This window comes from Chelonia mydas, chromosome 8, assembly GCF_015237465.2.
Source record: "Chelonia mydas isolate rCheMyd1 chromosome 8, rCheMyd1.pri.v2, whole genome shotgun sequence".
Lineage (NCBI taxonomy): Eukaryota > Metazoa > Chordata > Testudines > Cheloniidae > Chelonia > Chelonia mydas.
Genome location: NC_057854.1, coordinates 15,731,424 through 15,755,909, shown reverse-complemented (window position 1 = coordinate 15,755,909; position 24,486 = coordinate 15,731,424). Strand labels below are relative to the sequence as shown.

General features: G+C 40.6%; 1 protein-coding gene across 1 annotated transcript in view; it reads right to left on the bottom strand.

Annotated features, from left to right (window-relative positions):
• HSPA4 (heat shock protein family A (Hsp70) member 4) overlaps positions 1-23,731 on the bottom strand; it is a 38,505-nt gene extending 14,774 nt beyond the window's left edge. Inside the window, exons 1-12 of the mRNA XM_027826076.3 lie at positions 23,036-23,731; positions 15,882-15,939; positions 13,425-13,565; positions 12,161-12,283; positions 11,500-11,599; positions 10,917-11,050; positions 7,390-7,634; positions 5,962-6,038; positions 5,446-5,597; positions 4,137-4,243; positions 3,589-3,722; positions 2,820-3,001 (exon numbers count right to left, since the gene is read on the bottom strand). Coding sequence (XP_027681877.1) covers positions 2,820-3,001; positions 3,589-3,722; positions 4,137-4,243; positions 5,446-5,597; positions 5,962-6,038; positions 7,390-7,634; positions 10,917-11,050; positions 11,500-11,599; positions 12,161-12,283; positions 13,425-13,565; positions 15,882-15,939; positions 23,036-23,142 — 1,560 coding nt within the window. The 5' untranslated portion in view covers positions 23,143-23,731. The remainder of the gene's footprint in view (positions 1-2,819; positions 3,002-3,588; positions 3,723-4,136; positions 4,244-5,445; positions 5,598-5,961; positions 6,039-7,389; positions 7,635-10,916; positions 11,051-11,499; positions 11,600-12,160; positions 12,284-13,424; positions 13,566-15,881; positions 15,940-23,035) is intronic.
• Positions 23,732-24,486: the final 755 nt, after the last annotated feature.

Sequence of the window (24,486 nt, the reverse complement as noted above, 5' to 3'; positions counted from 1 at the left end):
AGTTCTAGTGGAATGAGCTCTAATATGGCTAAGTAGATCTATCTTGGCTAACTGATATCTCCTTATTCTTGGAGACCCACTAGGACAACGGTTCTCAAACTGTGGGCCGGGGCCCCCAAAGTGGGTCACAATCCCATTTTAATGGGGTCACCAGAGCTGGCTTAGACTTGCTGGAACCTGGGACCAAAGCCCTAGGGCTTCAGCCCTGGGCATCAGGACTCAGGTTACAGGCCTCCTGCTGGGGCTCGGGGGGGCTCAGGCTTCAGTCTCCTCTCCTGGGGTTGCATAGTAATTTGTATTGTCCAAAGGGGGCCGTGGTGCAATGAAGTTTGAGAATCCCTGCATTATCCCTATCCCCTGCATTAGGATAACCTCCATGAGGACAGAGAATATAGCAAAAACTACAAATAGTCAGCATATTCCTGGATGATTTTTCAGTGCTCTTACTACATTAAGCATGTGACGCCTACGTTCTTCTGGGGGTTAAGTGAGGTTTAGGAACAAAAAACTAGAAATGGTTTATATGGAACTCTAAGACAATCTTTAGTAAAAACTAGGGTTGAGGTCTAAGAGTAATCCTGTCCTTATGAAATACTGTCTATTGAGGATTCAAGTCTCCCCTGCTCTCCTAGCTCATACAATGGCTACAAAAAGACAGCCTCCATTGAGAGGTGGTACAGGGAACAGGTTGCTAAAGGTTCAAAGAAGGCACTATAAACTAAAACTATATTAAAGTCCAAAGAAGGAATAAGTCCCAAACTAGGGGGAAAACAAGCAGGAGGTCCTTCAGGACTCTTGCTGCTGTAGGATGGGGAAAATCCAGTGTGGCCCTGGATCAGGGGGCATTGTGCAGATATTGTTGCTAAAAGACCCTTATGGAAGGGATAGAAAATCCAGATTGTTTGCTAGCCCTGAAACAGTCCAGTATCACTGAGATTTGGACTTCAGCACCAACTTTCTCCCTTATTACCAAAATAGAAAACCTCTTTCATTTAGCTTTGTAAGTCAGCCTGGTTATGGATTTCTTGCTTTGGAGCACAACATTGCGAACAGCCTCTTTCAGTGGATGTACCAAGGCTATCAGGGACAATGATGCTGGTTCAAGTGCAGGACCTGGCAGTTGTTCTGGGAAACTATCAGTAAAAGCAGCTAAGGTTTTTGGGGAGCTGCACTGAAAGATTCATCAGATCTTAATACCAGAACTGCCTGACCTATGCTGGGTCTTTCAGTCCTGTGCCCTGCATCCTCTGTTTTCTCATGGGGATTGGTTGAAAGGTATACATCAAACCCAGCGTTCAAGGGATGAGGAAGGCATCTGTTAGGAATCCTGAGCTTGCACACCCACCGGAATAGAATATCTGACACTTGTTCTGATCTGTTGTAAATGGGTCTACTTTTGGAAATCCCCATTTGCAAAAGATGCTCTATATACCTGAGTCGAATAGATAACAATCATAGAAAAGCCTATTAAGCTGGTTTGCCAAGGTGTTCTGAAGGCCAGGAAGGTGCAGAGCCACTGCTGTAATTTGGTTCAGAATGCACCGATTCCACAGATGTATGGTTTCCTGACAGAGTATGGACGATCTTGCTCCCTCATGCCTGTTGATGTGCATTGCTGTGATTCTGTCTATCCCCAGTTGTACCATGAAAAAAAGGCAGGAACCCTTTTCATGACGAACTGATGGCCCTGAGCTCTAGGACATTTATGTGGAGAAGAGCTTCCTGAGGGCCTTGAATTTGAAGGTCATCTAAATAAGTGGATGCATCCATCAGAGCCTTGGGTAGGAAAGGTAGGAAAGTGTAGAGGATTTTCTGTTGTATACTTGAAAAGTGTCTTTCCACCGTTTAATTTGGAGAGGACTTCTGGTGGTACCACGACCCTGTTCATCTGGTGTCTCTTGGTAGGATGTACAGATTTCAATCATCCTTTCATGGAGCATAGGTGAAGTCTGGCATGCTGTGTGACATAATTGCATGAGGCCTTAAAACTTTTACAAGTTTTATGCAGGGGGTGAGAACAAAACATTTCTGTTGGTCCTATTAGGCTCTTGACATTTGCATCAAACCTACTACCTCATGGAAGCCCCAGATTGTAGGGTGGCAGGAGGAAGTGGCAGAGGATAGTAACTAGGGAAATTTGTTTCTTCCTCACCAGCTATAAGGATCTCTGTAGCTGACAAAAACTGGATAGAAGAGCACCATCTAAAAAGATGATTTATCATGTCTGCTTCCTCTTTGAGGTCAGGAAATAAGAGTCCTAAAGAGCCCAGTCATCCCTGAATCATTTAAGGAGCTGAAGGCTTCCTCTGTCCTGCCACTAGCCTGGTGTATCAGTGCCTCCAACACCTGGTCGTTTGGCAGGCACCTCAGTTTCTTGAGGAGAAGTGACTATGATCCCGGGTCCACCAATAAGTAACTTGACATTATATGAAGTTTCAGTGCAGAGATGGGAGGTAGTCAGCACTGAGGTGGAAAGTACTGGGGCTACTGTGAGTGACCCTCAGTGCCCAGGCTTTGAGTACCAAGGCACCAGGTGCTAGGGTCAGTGCCAAGAGATCAGTACCAATGGCAGTGTGGTCTGCTGATTTGGAGGGTAGTGTGTGTGTGTTGCCTTGGAAGTCAGAACCATCCTACGTTACTCCCAATATACTGAACTTGTCTAGAGGTGCTTACAGTCTACATGGACAGACAGCAAAACACTCACTCTTATGTACAAGTGCCCAGCACACTGTTATATGCAGACCAAATTATGAGCAATCAGTTTGTTCTCAGTTCCAAGTTCTTTCCTAGGTGACCTCCATAGCAATAAAATACATTACCTCTTCCTCTTTTGCATGCTGGTCTGTTTCCATGGGCTCTTCATTCTCATCAGATTTGTGAACCTCTACTAAAGATGCACTGGAAACACTGAAAATACCATGGATGTTTACTCTAACTTTGACTTTCACTTTTGAACTGGATCCATCTGTTTGCGGCGTGACTTTTTGAACCAAAAATTGAGCTAAACATTCCAGGAGAGAGAAAAAAAGGATATATTTACTCAAGATAAATAATCAAGTGTGAACATTTAGCAGATCCTGACTATTGCTGATAACAGACTGCAATTAAATCCAGTTGTAGAAGTCATTTGCCAAAAATAACTGAACCAAATGATTTTATTCAATTAGTCATAGTAACATTTACTGTGCTTTGCAGTTTGTCCCTCATTTTCTGGATACACTTAAAGTCTAGAAATGTGGCATTTGGAAAAATGGCTGTGGGTCGTTTTAGGAAACCTTTAGCTCTGCCCAAATACTAAACTATCTTTTTCCGTTTGGCATATGTTTCGCCACCAATTAATGTGGTTTGGGAGTTTAGAATTTTGTTCTCCACTCACATGGCTTTAAAACCCAATCTGAGTCATACAAAAACATGTAACCAAAAGATACTAATGTGCTAACACACCCTCAGTATCATAATTGTTAGAGTGGGATGGGAAAGTCCAACCTACAAGATCAAAAAGTTGATAACACTCCACGCACACACCCCAACTTTCTTTTCTAACTATATGGAGTTAGTTCTTATTTCTTCTTTCCCTTTGTTAAATACCTATAGCAGGATCTGGGTAAGGCAACTCCTTGGGAGTAGTATAGTAGGCCTCAAGAGTGAAAGGCTCCCTTCTGAAGAATGAGAGGACCTTGGAGAATGGAGCTGCATGATTCTTGGGGAAAACTTCACAGTTGCTGTGGAAGGAAGAGATATTATAACAGCTGCCTACTTTCATATATCTAGAGGGAAATATGCAACAAGACCTAGCAGAAGCACTAAAATGCCTGAAAGAGGTGGATACAGAGGCAACAACTTAAGTTTACTGGACAACATATGGCTTTACCTTGACCACCATTTTACCACAGACTTTCATTAGCAATGATACAAATTAAAGAATGTGTATATTTAAAAAGCTAAAGTATTTAACTAGACAAAAGCTAAAATGATTGCTTTTTACTGTTAACACCACAAGAGCAGTAATTGAAGTTTTGGCATTTAGGCTTTCAAAATTTTTACAAATAAGTGAGTCAATCTGGTCTACGTTTCGGCAGCTTCTGTTTTGAACCTTTTACAGGCATGCTAAAGATTTGGTAGTGTTAAATTCTTACCTTAACCCTTCCTCTGCTGGTGAATTCCATCTTAAAGAAATAGGGTATGGTACCAAATCTGTGATAGAAAATTCTCTCACTTTGAAAGCCGGGGACAAAATAGCACACTATAAGAAACAGCAGAAGAGTAAGTCCAATTGTGCAGAATGAAAATATAGGTAGCAGTAATGCCAGACCTTTAGATTGTTTAATGAGTACTACAAATATGTTAACTCCAAGTTAGACATCTAAATTTTTAAAATATCCTATTTCCGTTTTAATGGAGTCATGCGCTTTTGCTATAAACAACTTCAGGGACAGTCATGTTTTGTCTGTATTCATTCTAAGTGAATCAAATTTCTCCTCCAGTTGGACACAAGACCATCTGGTGGCAAGTTTTTTGGTTCTGAATATTTTAATGGCTCCAATAAAATGTTTTTAGTGCTAACCGATGTAGGAGTCAAAAAACCCTAAATTAAACAGGGATTTGTAAGGGGCATATCACCATGGTATTCAAGTGCCATACAACAATTAAAGTAAAGTAAAGGCCCTTTCTTGAGAACAGCTAGAACTAGAAACAGGTGTTTTACCCTTTACTAATGGCTGAAAAGAGTTGTCAAAAATGACAATTAGTGAGCACTTGAAACAATACATAGTATTTGCTTCTAGCTCAGGTAATACGCAAGTTAGACCTTTAAACTTGTCTCTCTAGCAATGACTCTAGCACTGCTCCAGGGTTGGATATAGCAAGCGTCACACCAATGTAGTTTTCATTTGCAAGAATTTAAGTCAAGCCATGTCATCTTATTCTTTACTTGAACTAGGTTTCACTTCTATAAAAAGATATGCAATACATTTAACTAAGCAACAATGCAATGTAATCTTGCTTTGCCTAATTTCATGATTACTTTTAATGTCAACCTGTTCTTAGTGTTAGTTCTACAGAAGAATTTAGCTATCTGTCAAGATACCAGTAAAAGTCTTGCAGTGGAAAAAGTTTAATATTTTATGTATTTTTATAGCATCTATTGTTTCCAGTCATAACTGGAGCATATACCCAACTCTAGAGGACCATGCCAAGTTGTTGATTGTGCTGTCTGCCCCAGCCAGACATCTCAGTTGATCAGCCAACATAAACAGTCTATGCAGTGAGCCAATCTCACCCATCCACTGCCCACTTCTTAATGTTCAATCAAATCACTTCTACAACACATACGCACTTCAAAAGGTGAAATAAGTTTCACAATGCCTGATACTATAGCATGACATGCCCTCACTGACTTCAATAACAAAGAATAAGGAGACCCCTAGCATACAGGCAATTGTTTACCTGCAATGCACAGCCTCGTGTAACAGCCTCATCTGCATTCAAAGTTGTACTGACTTCTTTACCGAAAAATTTACTGATCCTCTCCTTTACAGCAGGGATTCTTGTAGTACCACCAACTATTTCTACTGCATAAATATCCTCCTTCTTTAACTCTAAAAAAGTAGACATACATTAGCAACTTTGTGTTATGAAAATTCCTACACTAAATTAGCAGCATTTAGTGCCTCTTAAACAAGGAAGAAGGTATTGCACTTGATTACAATAAAATCTCTAGCCACCATTAAAAGTTTTGTACCCTCACAGATATCAAAAATATCCTATTTTACACAGGGATTCTTTAAGGAAATTTTTATGCTACTTGCAACTGAACTGCTACATAAAATCAAGTGTGCAAAAAAAATAAAAATTTAATTTAAGATTTGGCAAACATCTAAAGAAAGCTAAAACCAGGGATATATTTTCCTCCTGTATGTATACCATTAAGCATTGTAGTCAAGAGAATGCATGTACACTTACTGGCTTGTTCCAGAACACTGCGAAGAGGTGGTTCTACTCTAGCTAAGAGACCATCACACATCTCTAAAAATTTGCCCCTGTTGAAAAAGCCATATGTCAAGTTAGACTCCCATGAACAAAAATTTAAATCGCAAAATGCAACTGTATGCAGCTGAAATGGAAAAAAGCAATTTTAAGTTTGCGAAGTGTAAATTTTCTATTTCTCCATCCAGAATCCTAGAGTATTTTATAACATTCTGTGTTTCACTAAAGCGATTTTTTGTATAATAAAACAGAGCTGAATATTCCACAATACAAGTTTGTGTGATTTACAACATCCCTACACCCACGCCAAAAAGAAAACCCACCAAAATATCTTACTCTTGATATGTACTTTTGGAGAGAGTCATGTACAAATGATACTTATTCTGCCATGATCCCTCCAACTCCAGCCACCTTTTATATTAGGCTAGTGCCCAGAGGCTGCTAACCAGAATTGCAATCCCACTCTGCTAGGTACAGTACTTTACAAACACAGTCCCTGTCCTGAACAATTTACATTATATCAATTTTTATAGTGATTACCTGCATTAATTACAACAAACACCACAAAAATAATCAAATGCTAAAGTGAATATATCCCTCTTCCCTTGCACTTGAAGGTCCCTAGATTTGGGTTCTGACAGGCCACCAAGGAGCATGAAGTCTAAAGATAAGTGCCCATTACTGCTGACGAACATGGTTCAAACTTAGGTTCTATCCTAACTGCTTCCAAGCTGTTCTTAACTTCTGTTACAGAATGTAGAGCAAGAGATGGTGAAATTTACTAATTCAAAAGCAGTGACAATCTCTATGAAAGTGTATACTAATCATTTCCCCTCTTCTGCTCATTGTCTAAACTATTGTTATTTATAAGCTATGCACCAGTTTGTTGTTCCTTAAATGAGAGCCTCAGTTTCCTATTATCTGTTAAATGCCAACATGAAACCTTTCTTTTAACTAATTTCAGTGATCTAGAAAGTGCCATATTAACAGTTGAGTAATTCAAATCCTCTAGTGATCACAGGTACAGCATACAAAGGGTCAACATATATTTCTCCCACATTGCTGGGGCAATGTTTGTGAATTATGCTCTGGAGGTATCACCTGTACTAGTTCTAACACTAGAAAACAGGAGAACATGACACACATAAGGGCAAGAAGATGGTTCAATTCTCATTCCCATTGTGACCTATGGCCAGACAGACAACTGTTTTTTTTAATTAGGACTCAGACTGCCTGCTTAATTCATGTAGGCTACTAAAGAGTCATTGTTCACTACTTTGTTGCTAATAACTCGAGTTAGAACCAGTGACCTAAATGCACCAAAGATGATCAAAACATTTGTATTTCCCTATTTTTGCAGTTTTTAAATCAACTCAGACTTTATGCTACGCAATCTGAAGATACCTGTTCATAGTTCCAGAAACATCAATATCGTTCATGAAGCATTCTATGTTCATTGGGAGATCAGAGGCATTAGCACTCATCAGCTTCTTCAGTTTCTCACACTCCTGAAATAGTCTCAGCAACGGACGAATCTTTGATTTGATGTCTAATTTATATTTTTTCCCAAATTCTTCACAAAAATAGTTAACTAACATTTCATCAAACTTCCTGCCACCAAGTGTGGTGTCAAATGCTGTAGCAAGAACCTAAAAACGAGACAAGGAGTAAAATATTTCAGTAAGAAAATGGTTCTATTTACTGATTACTCACTAAAACCTGTTAGTAACCAATACAGGTTAAGTAATTTCTTTGTCTGAATACTCAGAATAGCTTGTTCCAGTAATTTATATTTGACATCATAATCCTGCTTAGGAGAATAACGCCTGGCTGCTCCAACACAGATCTTCTGCTATGGCAGTGGCAGGAGCAAAACCAGAAAGAATCAGATATATTGCTCAGCTTTTTCCCCCCCTACTGCCATCATTTACAAAGATAAATGCTTTGTGTTGGAGCAACCTGGTAACCACTTTCTGCTACTAGTAGAAAAAAAGGAACCAATTATTAACCTTTTATTTCCCTCCTCAGTGCCTTCACTTGGTTCATCCCCTGCCAGCAATGAAGCATAGTCCCATGCCACTCTGGCACATTTCACTTTACCAGCAGTGCTGGTAAAAGTAAAGTTATTTCACTCTGATGCTCCTACTTGTGCCACTATAAAAGTGCCATGTGTAAGAGCAGCAAGGGTGCAATCCTGACAGAGATGGTCTTTTCCCTGGGCTAGCACTGTAGAGACAGTTTTAAGATTAGATGATGTTTCTAGTTACCAAGTTCATATCTTGTCGAGGATAGTATGTCATACGCCATATCTGTCTATACCAGTTAGAGGTGACATGGGTTACACAATACACCAAAACGGAACAGAATAAGAAAACTGTGTAATGTTTTGACCGTCCCAGACTGCACAAGGTGCAGTAGTGTCTTTCTTAAAGTAGTGTCCCTATGGGTGCGCCACTCTAGGAGACTACAGCAGTACCCCTAATGGAGTGGGAGGGCAGAGTCCAATACTGAAGACAGTACAGCCAAGCCAAATACAGCAGCAAATGCTGAGTCACAGATGACTGCAAAGTGTCCAGCAAATGTACAAGCAGATGCCCAAGTCACTGCTCTTCATATTTCTGTGATCGGAATGTTATTGAGGAAGGCTGTGGAAGTGGAGGCAGATCTTGTAGAGCGAGTTTGCGCTCCAGAAGGAGAATAAAGGTCATGTGTGCGATAGCAGTAGATAATACAGTCTGATATCCCACTAAAAAATCTTTGCTTAGAGATTGGGGATCTCAGATCTGTTGCTGATTAATATGATTTCAACCCAAATAAATCCTGTCTTTTCCAGTCCTTGTCACATGGTGTCATTTTAGCATGGTGCTAAAATTTGTTAACAGCACTGACAAGCAGGGAATTTGGGGAGGGGTGAGAAAATAAAATGTCCATGTCTTTAGAGGACACACTTTTTTGTCTGCCCATTTGCACGGAGCAATTCTATCTGAGAAAGACGTCAGTTCTATCAGAGCCCGAGACACAGAGTGCATGCACAGGCTGAACAGTCACAGCGACCTAAGTCTCCAATCCGAGGCGCAGCGATGTGAATACACTTAGAGTAGAGCACCCATAGGGACACTACTCGAAGAACAGTAAGATAGTTCACTTCAAATTGCTAATGCCTGCAGGAGTTTCAATCCTGTATACAGATAGAGTCCTGAGCTCTGGCACGCACCCAAAAAATCAATATCCCCAAATATTAAAAGGCAACTACATGTCATATATGCGTTAATATGGTGATATTGAAGATTACAGTAGCAATTATGTGGTTCCCCTGCCTTAAATTGTCGTAACCTTTGTTCTGCATAACCCCTGGCACCAATCTATTTCTAGACACCTGGGTCTAGTGCTAGCACTAGGGTAGCCAGGACTCCCACTGCTACAGAAAGACTTTTCAGCTGAGCATACCAAACACAAGGAACACAGGTGCAGAGTAGCATGATCTTGTACTCTTCAACCTTCATTACACTACTGCCAGAGTTTGAGTCATATCCCAGTTTAATCTATGATGCCTAAAAGAGTACTGCCTGTATGTCCACACCGGGCTAAAAATAAACTCATTTGTTTTCTTCATGTTTAACTCCTGCAGATGAGTGCCCATTTATTCACCTGTTAATTCACATCTTTAAGACAACACCCTTCTCTACTGCCTCTCTAATTTGCCAGAATTCCAGACAGTTTTGAAATGCGTGTACCACTTGCACATGCACACATCACCCAATCTCAAAAGACCTCCTTGTCTATCGTTATTAGAATATGGCTTCTGAGATTGGATATGGGAGTGAAGGAACTAAACTCATTCTGCTCATAGAATGACATTCTAAGATTGATCTTTTCCTGTTGCATCATTTTACCTCCATCTCACCGATTTCTCAATCCCTTTTTCAAATATGCTGAATTCACAATTCCACACCACCTAGAAGTGACGTTATCCAGTTCTGCACACCAGTACTTATTAACACTTCATCTCTCTCCTTCAATATGTACCATTCCTATTGTTTCAGTGTGTTAACTTTAATAAAGTTTCCATACAATTAATTTGTTGTTGGACCCATCAGAGCACTTTGTAGCCTTCTGGTTCAGAACAACATAATCTCAGCTATATTCCATTTAAACTAGGATGCTCTAAGACTTTAGCTTACTTTTCAGTTCTCTTGAGGCACTACTCTCCTAACTATCTGAGCACCTATCACAACACATTTACTTGTTCCTTCCACTGGAGCAGCAATATAGGATTATTGGATTTCATAATACGTTTTTGGCTATGCTGCTAACATTACTGAAGATTCTTTCCTCAAAAGAAAAAATTTTTAATACCTAATAGAAACAAGAAACAAGTGTTAAGGCAATTGTGCTTCAAAGAAAGATCCAATCTATTCACCTGCTCAAGTTAAGGAAGTTTTAAGAGATTTAATTAACCGTTGACACTTTCACACCTGTCATATTTCCTATAGCGCTCATATCATGGGTTTCAAGGTCAACAGGAAGCATTATGGTCATTTAGTCAGACTTTCATAATAAATTAATCCAGTAATTCCTGCTTTAAGACATGAATTTGTGGTTGAACTAGAGCACCATTTTTAAAAAGACATCCCGTCTTGTAAGTTGTACTATTACTATAGAGAAGTTAATAAAAAATAAACTGAACTCTAACTCTATACCAAAAAGTGACTGAAGAAAACATGTTTGTTTCAACAAGCGTAGCAACGAAAACTTAAGCAGATCTTCTTCCCAGTTCTCTAACATAGGACAAAGTTGAACCTTTGGAAAGTATAAGTTGCACTGCCTGGATAAACTGCCATATTAAGGCAGTCAACCAAGCCTACTGTAGTCCATAAACGTAACGTGAACGTTTTTACTCATAATTACAATGGATGCATAAGATTGTTTACTTTCAGTTTTCCTTTGTTGAATGCGCATACTGAAACTTGATATGCAGAATGTCCCATATCAACAAAAACGACATTTCTTGGCTTCTCTTCTAGGGCAGGCAGGTCTTGTTTATAGATTCCATATGCAAGAGCAACTACAAAAAAAAAAAAAGTCAATATAGTAAACAAAAATGGCAGTCATTCAACTCCATTTTTTTGCTGCTTTCCTAAACAGTACTTGTTAAAGAATAACTATACTGTCAAGATTTAATGCTATTTTTCAAAGTTATAAAGTTTGCATCTGGTTAAATAATGGACCAGATACCAGCACTATGGCATGGAAGACTAACTACGAAAACAGTTATTAGTTCCTCTGATGTCTTGCATTTATTTCTTGGATGTTTATTTCTAAGTATCTTTAAAGAAGAAAGTCTGGAGCTGTATTACCATAGAAATAACTCGGATTCTAGGAACCTTGGAGAGCAACCAAAGTCAGATTAGTGTATAGAACTGGTAATTCTTGATGGAAGGGGTTTGTGACAGACATGGGGAAAGAAGATTTGTAATTCCAATCCAGTATACGTTTTAAAGAGAATAAGATTACCTGAAGTAGTTTCATTTATTAGTCGCAAGCAGTTGAGGCCAGCAATCTGTGTAGCGTCCATCACAGATCTCCTCTCCGCATCTGTATAGAAACACGGAACCTGCAAGAAATGCATAGCAGTGAGATACATATTTTGAAGGGCAATCCTCTATCACCAGAAAAATATTTTTCAGAGGGCTGGTACACAAGCCAAACCCTCCCCCCTTTATTTATTTTTAAGTATTTCCTGCAAGTTCAAGATTTTTATTTTGAGTGTTGCAAGCAAGGAAAAGTGAGTAGCTACATGGGGAAGAGAATGGTTTGATTTAATTGCTTATAGAATTTTCTCATGCCTTTCCACTTGATCTCACCTTTACAACCATTCATTTAGTGAAAACTGAGCAAACCCAGCTACAAATAGTATTATTTTATTGATTAAATCTCTAAAATATATTTACAATGTTAGCATGATAAGCTAAACATCAGTTTTCAGGGAGAGTGCTGAATAAAAAAAGTCACAAGGTTTACTGAAAATAAGCAGGGGCACTAATTTATGTGAACCTTGTTTATCTATTTGGTTTATAAATTGCAATACAACTCCATTACCACCATGATTCTTCAATTTATGCAGATACACTATGTAGCCAACTTAACGTAATCAAGTTTACCATCACCTACTTACAGAAACAACACAGTCAACTACAGGCTTCTTAAGGGCATTCTCAGCAGTTTCTTTTAGTTTTGTGAGGAGCATTCCTGTCACCTGCTCAATGGTAAAGTTTCGTTCTTCTTCCAGATACATAACCTTTAGTGAAAAGCTTGTATAAGTACAGTAAATGACAAGAAACAACATGCTCAACTGATATTAAGTAGCAGACCTAAGCCTGCAAAAAAAAAAAAAAAAAAAAAAAAAAAAAAAGTGGTCCTTAACACCAAGCCTAGGGCCTGCAGCATACTTGTATAATTGCCCCCACTTCACTGCCTAAGCCATGTAGGGAAGGCACCACAGGATAAGATGACAGTTTCTCATTTTATTCATATTTACATCTGAGAATTCAAGAGATTTTAAGAGAGGCAAGTTGAAAAGGACATGTATACAAGCTCAAGTTTCGTGGGTTCCAAATGTAAGAATGTACGCAGCTGACTCTTTACCAGGCCTTTAACAGCCTGTTCCATTAGATACCAGTAGGCTATTTTTAAGTTAAGGAAATTCCTCCCATTGTTGAACAGATTTTGCAACTAAAATATAAATATATTTATTGAAATTTGGTCTGAAATGTTCTGCTTTTCTCCTCTAGCCTTGCAGTATATCTGAAGCATTGGTGCCGAATATTATTCTGGTACTTTCTTCATCTGCCAAACTCACTATGGAGCGCAAAAGACTGTTCACACAGCAAAGAGGTTTTTTAATTTAAAGCAGACCTTGATAAACAAAGGCATTCTAATAACTGAATTCAAATCCTGGATTAGCTAAATCACAAGTGAAAAGGAATCTGAGTCTTAATTCTTACTTGTGCACATCAATGACCACTGTGTGTTACAATTGGGAATATCTAATCAAGATGCTCAGGACTCAAAAGGGTACTACTATTCAGGCTTGAGTCATATGAAAAAGTGTACACAGATCCTTCCCACACTACATACTATTCTATTCAATTAAGTTCTCTATCATTCTGAAGTCAGTTTATTTAAAGAAATAGCCAAGATAGTCTATTTCACAAGGCAGTTCTAAGCCTCCTTCATAAAATAAGTAGATTTTACTAGCTTGAATTTTAGCCTACACTACAGATCTCCCTACATTTATTAATCCAGCAATAAAGATTTTTCTAATGGAAAGTGCATTTGCAAAGGTATAGGCCCCAGTGCAAAAGGGTTCAAAGCTAAATAGACATATGAATTGTCACTGAGTTTCCCCTGTGGTTCTCTTCCAAGTATGTCTGACTCACCTTGATGCCAGCTGAGCCTGTCGGCAGCTGGACAAGTTCATACGCCAGGTTATCTTTTTCAGCTTGAACAAAGGGATCTGAGAATGCACGGCCATGAAATCTTTTAAAACCTTGTACAGCGTTCTTTGCATTTGAAATAACCTAAAGGGAGAAAAATACATTAGTCTGAGATGGCAGGGGAGCTTCTGAATTTCAGAGAAAATAAGCCAATAGCAAGTTTGTTTATGCTTTTCTTGCCAAATCAAAATTTGTAATTAATTTGTATTTTCAAACAATATAAGGTGTCTACTAAAATACCCGAACCCAAAAACTTACCTCTTCTCCTTTCATCTCACAAATGATTCTTGCAGGAATTCGTTTAGATTTTTAAAAATTCTATTTTAAAACCTTGAGCAAATGTTGATGAAAATCCATGTAAACACAGTTCACTTTTAAAAGGTGTTCTGCAAATAGCTGTAAAATTCCAACTTTAGCAATATACCTCTCTTCACTGTATTCCTCTTCTCCCCTACCTTTCTCCCCACTTTGACAACCTTCCCCAACTTGCCACCAACTAAGCTAGGAAAGACAGTGAGCACATTTAATGTCACTTTCAGGCCCATCATCTTGTCCTGCTTTGGCCAGCCAACTCCATGTGACATTCCTGCATGATACTACTACCTACTTTGGAACGTTCCTACCTAAAAAATTTCCAGTGTTGTCATGAACCCATTTAAAATCCAAGCGGGGACTTAAAAGGACAGTCAATTTGCAGTAGTGAAAATTGTCTAGATACTCTTGTTATAAGTAACACCTATGATTAATGTAACCAAGGATGAGAAGAAAAGTATCTGCTTTTAATTTCTTTGTAATGTGTATGACAGCACTTTACACATCGCCATTTTTCTGAATACTAGGTTTTCCATTATATTTACGTGATTCTTTCACTAGCAAGAAGGGAGAGGAACACACATAAGGGAAAGCTAAGGCCTTGTCTACACTTAAAATGCTACAAGCAGCACAGCTGCGCTGCAGCAGCTGCACCACTGTAGCACTTGAGTGTAGAGTCACTCACTACCTATGCTGACAAGAGGGATTCTCCCATCAGCATAGATAATCCACCTCCCCAAGAGGCAGTAGCTAGGTCAACAAAAGAATTCTTCTGTTGACCTAGCACTGCCTACACAGGGACTTCAGTTGACTTAACTATGCTGCTCAGGGGTGTGGACTTTTCACACCCCTGACCAGCGTAGTTAAACTGATATAATTTTCTGCTGTAGACCAGGCCTTAGTCAAAAACTGTATGGGCGCTCAAGGGCATGTTTAGTATCAGACATTAACTTCACTTTTTTTTTTTTAATATATGTAGCTAGATTTTAAATTGACTGTCCCTTTAAAAAGCAACTTGCTCTTAAAATTTCCAGAAATCCAGTTATTACAGTTCAAATTGCATATCAACTATATCCCTGCACCAATGTGCATCTCCAGGCCGCAAACATCTTAGTGCAACATCAGACCAAACACACATAGGGAGTAATTCTACATTTGACAAGATGTTTCCATTTAATTCTAGCAAAAGAAGAACACACACTGAACATTTGGGGGATCACAATTACAGCATGCTTGCTGTGTAGTTCAAGCATCTCAGGGATTCTGGAAGTCATTTCCTAATATCTAGAGATATTTGTTCTTGAGAAATGTTGACAGTGTTTGAAAAGTTACTTTCTGCAGGTGACAAACAATATATCCAGCAGGAAACATCTTTTACAAAAATAAAAACTGGCAACAATCTGACTGGTAGATAGGAAGGGTCATAAATCAGCTAAATCTTGCCTTACTCCCAGATTAATATTTACATAACTACTCTACTTGGCTATACAAAAAACTATTAGCAGACAGTTATTTAGGTTGTAAAGTCAAGCACTCAGAAGTCTGGAATGACATTTATGGTTGCATGGGCAACCATAAATCTATCTGCCCCTTTGGCCTCCAGCCTGTGCAATGAATGAGGCAAGGATCCCATGGAAAGAACGGTATGCAATGTTGTAATTAAAGACTATCCTAATGCATATGCACAAGGGGGATGAACTAACATTTCATGAGAAAATGGTATTTACTTTGAGTGCCTGATTATGCAATCCAAACATTAACAAGATTTTGGTATGTAATTTCTCAGATTTCTTTTAAAAAGGGAAAATTCTATTATGTACAACAAGTACGTACATTCTTATGTAACCCTTAAGTCCCAATCCAGAACAATGACAGATTACAGAGTTACAAACTGAACAGCTTAATAAAGCTCAAATGCTTCTTAAGACTTTTATTAAAGATTTAATTTAGAAGCAAATATCCACTTTGACATGGATATTTGTAGTCTCTCCATAAACGAGAAAATACTGGAAAAAACACTTTTTACGCTACTGTGTTAGGAGTTTTGCTTTGGCTTATAAGCAGTTCTTGAACATACAAAATCCTTACTTGGCTTTTAGCTGCAGCTCCAATTGAACGATTCTTGGGTCCAAAGGCTATACATGACCTACAATGAGAAGAAACATTTCTGATCTAATTCAAATTTAGAAATAAAGATTTTATTTCTAACAAGCAGCCACTGAGTGATTTTTTTAAATGTATTTAAAGATTAAGACTATCACTAGATAAAACTGTCAGTTGTATAGAACAAGACTACTGTAACAACATTTTAAAATTGCTATTTTCCCCAAGCTCTTCCCACTGTTAACCACTAAGAGTCAATATATTAACAATGTAGGACCTACTCTGCCATTATGGGTCTAGAATAATATTTGAAGAGCATAACACTCATTATGGAGTAGTTCTCTAACAAATAGCAAACTTATGAGCAGCGAAACCTGTTAATAGTCAAACGCATTCCCTACTAAGTTTCATAATAAAAAAGTAACATTTGTCCAGCCTTAATTTTAAATTTAAACATATTTACATTCTTCATTTTAGAAGAGAATTCATAATTTAAGGCAACTTCTGTTTCTGGCCACTTTTGAAGGTTTGTTTGCAAAGCAATTTATACAGTGGGGTAGAAATCTAACAGGATGATGGTTGTTCACTGCAAGGTGAATAAATATTAGTCAAGAGGGCTAATTTTGTCATCCATTAATGCAGGTGATCATGGATACCCAATTTCACCATCATATTTGTGAAAATAAAAATACCAAGGAAAAACTCATTTCTATAGTTATAAATATCTGTATAGTTGACTAATTTTTAGTTCCCATTTTTTCAGATTTAAAGTTAACTCTTCAGCTCCAACAACAAGGAAGACTGAATAGAATAAGCACACGGCAAAAAGCCCACAAACACCAAATCAATCATCAGGGTTTGGATCATGGAAAGTCAAATAGACACACTTTATTCAAAAGAATGTGTGTGTGTTGCTTTTTGATGCCTACCAGTTCTTTAAGAGATAAAAGAAGTCCTCATCTTTTTAGAGAATGAGAGTTACTACTGGTCAAGCCTCCTTACTTGAGGTATTTTAAAACTGTTACGTTAAACAGTCAGCACCCTTACAAAATCTGAATACACTCAAAAATAAAATCAAACGGATTTCCCACATGGTTCCTCTAGGCCAAGTTATCTATCTGCAAGCAACATTGTAAAGGGATTATTTCAACCAGTTTTTACTACTAACAGGTACAATTATTACATTGATCCCAATGCAGCACACAAGGGAGTTGCTCTGCAGAACTGCCTGCCCCACGGGAAACGAAAGAAACAGCTTCTAGAATATCCTGCTATGTTGAACTACCTTAACAGAGTGAATAAACAGACACCACCAGCATGGAAATTTGTCATGGCATGATTGTGTTATTGTTTTATAGCCATTGTTGGTGCACTGTCTAGTTAACAAATGAAAGCCAGTCATGCACTTATAGAAGTGCACTGTAATGAACTTAAGAAGGACATACTTAGAAACATGTCTTGTGCTTAATAACATGATTCCAAGGCTTGGCCAATAAAAAGCTACCAAGTTCTGTTTTATGGAAACATTAAGGCAATAATAAAACTAATACTGTGGACTTGTCTACACTACAAAGTTAGGTCAGCTTAATGGCATAACAACTGAAAAATTTAATGCGCTGCATGATTTAAGTAAGCCAACTTAAGCCCCAGTGTAGACACTGCTAGGTCAATAGAAGAATTCTTCTGCCCTCCCACTTCCAGGATCCCAACAGGCTGAGAGATGGATTTATTGAAGGGATTCTTCCAGTGCTGTAAGTCACTGTAGTAAGTGTCTACAGTGGTGCAGCTTCAGTGCTGCAGCTACGCCACTAACGTTTTTAGCGTAGACATAACTATATATCTTGAGGCTTCAGGCTAAACACTTCACAAGAAACCAGATTAATTCAATTTGGCCCTTAGGAAGAAATTAATATAGAAGCATTAACTGAAGGTTCATCTTCTCTCCTGTGCGCTTAGAACATATTTAGCTAGTTAACTGCAAAATTCATGAGTCATTCTGAATTCACAGGAACATCACTACGTTTGGTTTAGTTATTAATGTAGTGCTTCTCCAGAGTTCCAGATTAATAGTTCTGAGACTAGAATCCTCTCTCTATCCACAGAAAAGGGTGCCACATGGGCAGCAGCAGAACAGGCTTTCCTACACTGCCTCACATTTGTTCTATTGAGATCCCAATAGGGCTCAATTAAAAAAAAGTGCTATGTAAGATTATTTTAAAAAGCCCTTATTTATATTTGGCTTTAGCAAACATTTATTTTCTAAACAGCTGCCTCCTATATGTTTTGTAGATTTCAAAAAAAATCCTCAGAAATGCTAAGGAAGAAGTTTATCAGAGAAGTTTAACAGAGAAGTTTCTGTCTCTGGATGGTGGAAAAGGAATGTTGGGAAACTTCCCAATACTTTAGTTTTGTATTTGGAACCTATGTGGCCCATACTGGCTTTACTGGTCAGATCTTAGTATTATCTGTGTATTAAGACACTAGGAGCTATTTCCCCTTCCCTCCAGCTGACTGAATGCAGACCTCAGTAACAGGTACATATGATATATCAAAGCTCAAGCTATATACCTTTCTGTTTTCTTAAGCAAGAGAGACACTTAAGTTATAATTTCAAAGAACATTATAGGATAAACACACAAATGGTGAAAATTTAGTTTAACAAACACCCATACATTTTAAATAGAAGCAGACGCAATCACAAGACAGACATGGGAAGCCTAGTGAAATCTTGTCAAGATAGGATTTCAGTGAACTCTCAACTATCATATTAATGGGTTAGAACAAAGTAACATGTGGGTGCTGCTCAGATATCACTTTAGATTACACTTATCCTTTGTCTCCATGCACTACCTTGGAAGATGCATGCATCCCATCTGTCATACAAGACAGCAGTCCAGTCAACACACAGAAATGGCACTGATTTTGCTAAATCAACTTCTTAATCTGTTTAGTTAAATCAGTGCATCTTCCTTGTGTGGTTTAAAAGTGCCTTAATCTTAATTCGGTACTTAATATAAATTGATAGCTGCTACTCAAACCATTTATGAGTGCCCATACAAGCTGCACAGATTTAATTAAATCAGTTTAGAAAGATTTAGGCCTGGTCTGCAGTTAAAATGTAGGCCAACTTAGCTGTCACTCAGGGGGTGAAAAATCAACACCTCTAAGCAACATAGCTATGCCAACCTAATCCACAACAGACAGTTAGGTAAACAGAGGAATGATTTCATCGACCTAGCTACCATCATTCAGGGAGGCGGTGTTCCTCCACCACTGAAAAAACCTCTTCTGTCAGCATAGATTGTGTCTATGATACAGGATTATGCCAGCATAGCGATGGCACCGAAGCGATGCTGGTATAGTTCCCAGAGTGTAGACATGGCCTTTGATAAATTGGTGCAATTTCTGCATGTAGATCAGCCCCAAGCTTCTGTTTGATGGCAACTTTAATTTTCACAATTGAGAATTCATTTTCTCCAGGTAATTTGTTGCGTTCAAGTTCATTTTTGTGTCATAATATGAGCACTTCAAGAAATATCCCTTTTAGATTTCTCCATCTCAGTTACAACTGAAGTGAGCAATCTCAACCCAAAAACATTAGAGCCAGTGATTGTTCAGAGGGTTCATGCACAACAGGTCTAGTCAACACATAAGCAAACACCAGAGGGGCAGGGGAAGGCATATGCAGGACTCCATATATTCAAAGTTGAACAAACACGGAGCAAATATGTTTAGGGTCAAGTTCTGCCTTGGGATGAACATCAGCCGATCCCACCAAACTTAATAAGAACCTAGCAAGCACTGATCCAAGGGTAGAATTCAAACACAAAACTCATTTTCTTTAAACTACTGTACAAACTCAACTGTGACCAGTTGTGCAAAGTGATTTTGCTAAGGTTACAATACTTCAATATATATTGGTTACTGCAAGTCTCACATCCTGACCCTGTCTTAGGTTTAAATCTCATTACGTAAACCAAAACCAACCACATTATTTTACTCTGCCTCCATATTGTCCCATTCCCCCGCCCCGCCCCGAAAGTGTTGGATCTGTGGAACCAGGTAGTATCAAGTACATCGTAGAGGAAGTTCAAGCCTCACTTTGAGCTAATTTTAGATTACACATTGGGCCCAAAAGTTTCACAAGTGACTAGTGATTTTGGATGCCTCACTTTTCTGAGTACACAACTTGTGATACCTTTAAAGAACCTAATTAACTGAACATGATAAGCATCCAATTCTCTGAGAGCCAGGCCCTCTTCTCTCTCTCTCAAGCAGGGCACTAAGTAATTGTATCTTTGTACATTTGCGTTTCAGACTTTGGTTAAAGTGTATTTAAATCTTGTTTCCAGGATTTATTTTAAATGTATTTAGTGTTATTAAAATGACATGGGAATGTTGTATGTAGACATTCCATGATAATTAGCATTTTACTCAGAGATGCTGGAGAACCTTTTCAAATTTTTAATCCTCTAGCACCCTTAGTACAAATCCAGTACGGGTTTATTTTTGAACATCTACTAGCTGTTGTGGCAAAACCGCATTACATTGTATGTACTGAAATGGAAAGACTCACACTCACTTTAGTGTTTCAAAACTAAAAAAGCAGTAATTTCCCAAAACCTGGGAAAGATTTCTGAAATTAACCAACATCTTGTATCTCTGTTATTCTCTAATTTTATTAGACACTGGTTTTCAAGACTGTTTAAATACAAGTTTAAGAAACAAGCCTTGACAGTATTACTTTGTATAGAACCAGTAAAGGTATAATGAACAAACATGTTAATCATACAGCTTTTCTACGTTCCTTCCTTAAAGACAGCCAGAGCTATGGCATTACTTACAAGGAAGCAAGGTGAGGCCATACTGCTGGCCATGCATCACTGTTGCCAACACAAAATGAGAGAAAACTGACAAATGGTGTTACTAATGAATAATTTTACCTTGACTATGTAGTTTGTTGTCAAACACTATCAGTTCCTACCACACTGTGTTCAGGTGAATGGACATTTTACTCTGACACATCGGAACATAGTTTTATACAAGTCAGCCCTTTAAAAAAAAACACCTTATTAAGAAGGCCTGAGAGTCAGGGACGCCCCAAGTTCTAATTTCAGCTATACTGCTGACAATAGGTCACTTTACCCTCTTGCTATTTTATTTAGTGAGTTATTTATGACCAGAAAGGAAGCCATCTTCCTCAACCTTGGTACAGCACGAAGCTCGCTATTAGCATTGTTGAGGACAGTTACAGAGGTGGCTCACAACGAGCTTAAAATAGTTCAGTCTCAAAGTATAGAGAAGACTCTAGCTGTATTTCAACTGCCACTTTTGTTTCTAAAATAAAAACCTGTGTAGCCCTTTACAGTCATGATGAAAAGGTCCCTGCCCAAATACTTCTGGGGAAATTCTGCATCAAAAAATTAAAATTTTGTGCAGAATTTTAAAATTCTGCATATTGTATTTGTCAAAACACAATATAATCACCAGTTTCAATTTTTTTTTTGGTAATTTAAAAATACCTGTTTGTCTGTATTGTTAGACATACTTGCTAAGAGAACTTCCCTCACAAGTAGAGTGTTAAACAAACCCCTACAAACAACCCAGTTCCTGTTTTCCTGTTATGCTTTTGTTGGATGCCTCAGTTTGGGTGTGTCACAGGAGCCAGCTAGGTATTTCTTGGGGGAAAACTGTCCCTCCAGTCTTTTAGTGAATTCTCATTTTTTCACTCTTCCCTGTAAGGTTACCATAATTCAAGCTCCCAAACAGAGGACACTGCCAAGGGAGAGGGAGCTGCAGGGGTGTACAGTTGAGGGGGCTGTGTACTGGGATGGGGCTATGTGGGGGCCCAGTCACTCAAACCACTCCCCCCAGAGCCCAGCTGCAGGACACCTCCCGGCCCGGACACCTGCACCTCTCTGTCTCCAGAGCCGAGCCAGAGGCTCCGCTGAGCTTCATTACTGTGCCACGATTGGATGCGATATGACCCCACCCCTCCACACCCTTTGAGAGAGCCAGCACAGCTACATCTCAGGGGCCCACTTCAGGTCCCGGGTAGATGAGGATCAGGCCCAGCAGCCAGACCACGCAGAGACGCAGGACCTCCATCCCCACCGGGCTGGGCACTCCGCTCACTGCAGGGGCCACAGCCCACATGCCACCTCCTTTGTTCAGGGCATGCTGGGAACCACAGCCCACCTGCGCCTCTTGGGCAAGCACACTGAAGTGGGGAGCCAGACTGCTGGGTCCAGTGGCCTCTAGCAGCGGCCAGCCACTCTGCAGTGCCTATTCTGCAAGGAAAAGTGGAATTCTGCACAGAAAATTAATTCTGCAGTGCACAGAATTCCCCCAGGGAAGTATCCCCAAGAGCTGACAGACAAAATATTCATAACATTCGAAGGTGGAGCACAGAGGACAGACTGAAGCATACAAGCACAGTGAAAAAAGAAAAGGAGTACTCTAAGGTGCCACAAGTACTCCCCTTCTTTTTGCGAATACACGGCTGCTACTCTGAAAAGGGACAAAAGAGCACTTTTTGCACAATCTTAGTTCCTTTTTTTATTTGTAGGTCATAAATGTGAACCAAATAAACTTACACACGCTTCCTGCTTGAAAAAGTTTGATTTTTTTTTTTAAGTTACATTTCCCTCTTCCCCACCTTCTCACTTCAGTGGAGGTGGCCAGGCCTTGCTGCCCCTGCTCCCTCTCCCGGAAACACATGTCCCAAGCCCTGCTCGCCGAGCTGCGCCGTGGTTCGCCCGCACAGCTCCCAGGCACGCCACAGACGAGACCAGCGGTTAGCCCGTGTGGGGAGCCCAGAGGGTAGCGCCCCGGCCTGCAGCGAGGTCTCTCAGCGGTACACAGATCCCGCCGGGGTGCGCAAGGAGAGGGCACTGCTCAGCCCCCACCCGCGCGCTACTAATTTACTACATGCGCAGAACCAGGGTGTTATGAGGCTTTTCCACGCTCCGGAGGACCCCCCCCTCAAGTCACCAGCGTTCCCCCAACAAGGGAGGGGGAGAGAGAAGGGGCAGCGCCGCCCTTTCACCAGGCCCCAGGCACAGGCCTAACAGGGGCTGGCCGGGATCCGGCAGGTCCCCGGCGCGCCTCCCCCGCTTCTCTCCCGCCCCTTTACTCACGGGGTGCTGCGGTCGCTGTACTCGTTGGCGACGGTCTCGATGCCTCCGGCCCGGGCCACGGCTACATAGCAGCTCTGGAAGCCCAGATCGATGCCCACCACCGACATGCTGAGGGCGGGGGTGGGCTGAGGAGGGATCCGGGAGACGAGCGGAGGGTGCCGGGCGAAGACTGAAAGGCTGAGGAGCTCGGGAAGGGCGGCTGAAGCGTCTGGTTCGGCCCCGACCGGCGCCTACGCCTCCCTAGTGCCGACGTAGCCGACTGAGCCCGTTTAAATGAGCAGCGGCTCCGGCAGCCTCCTCTCAGGGGAGGGGGAGAGATCTCGAAAGATCCCGTCCTGTCGGAGGAGGAGGGGAGCGTAGAAGTGGAGGGAAAACCTCTCGCGAGATTCCCTCGGGGCGCTCGCTCTCTTTCCCCGCCCCGACCGTCAGGATACGGGGGCGAGAGCGACCGTTGGGACGTCCCGAGCGGCTCTACGCCAAACAGCTGGTACGCATGCTCAGAGAATATCCCCCCCCCCGCTCCAGCTGCATAGGGGAGGGGCAGCTGCGTCGCCTCCTTCGACACGGCTCCTCCCCCTTTTCTCATCCTCACCTCCGACAGCCTCCCCTTTCGCTCCTCCCGGCACACCCTGTGAGTCAGTCACTGTGCCCTGCCCTCAGCGGGCTGGCAGCCTCGCCGCCTGCAACGTCACCTTCCTGCCTTGCCCTGCCCCCGGGGGCCTGGTTCCTTCACACAGCCCTGGCCTCACTCTGGGGGTGAGAGGTGGGCAGTTGTCCCACCCTGGGCGGGGTTCATCCGCGAATGCTCCAGCCAGGGCACAACATTGCCCCCCACACCAGTGCCTTGAAATACAGTACCTCAGGGAGACAGTGAGGCACACCACCTCAGAGTCTGTTCTTACGCTGGTGCAAAGCCACGGTCACTCCCCTCACCTATACAGGTTTGAATGTAGTTAATCTGGATTAGCCAGAATCCAGAGTATGAGTAGGATCATAGGCAACATTACAGACAGACAAGATGGGTGAGGTAATATCTTTTCTTGGCCCAACTTCCGATGGTGGAAGAGAAGCTTTTGAACTACACAGAGCTCTTCTTTGAGTTTGGGAAAGGTACTCAGAAATGCCACAGCTAAATACAAGGTGGAACAGATAACTGCTTATGCTGAACTAACGCATACTGTATTGGCTTGTTAACACCTCTGCAGTTATAGGAGGGTTAGTGGGTTATAGATTGCTGTAATAAACCATAAATCCAGTGTCTTTATTAAAACCATCTTTTTTTAGGCCAGGTCTACATTAAACACTCACTTCAGTATACAGTAATTACATTGCTCAGGGGTGTGAGCAACATAGTTATACAGACTTTAACCCGCCGGGTAGACAGCTTCTCGTGGTGAAGGAGTTATTAAACCAATGGGAGAGCTCTCTCCTATCAGCTTAGAGCGTCTTCA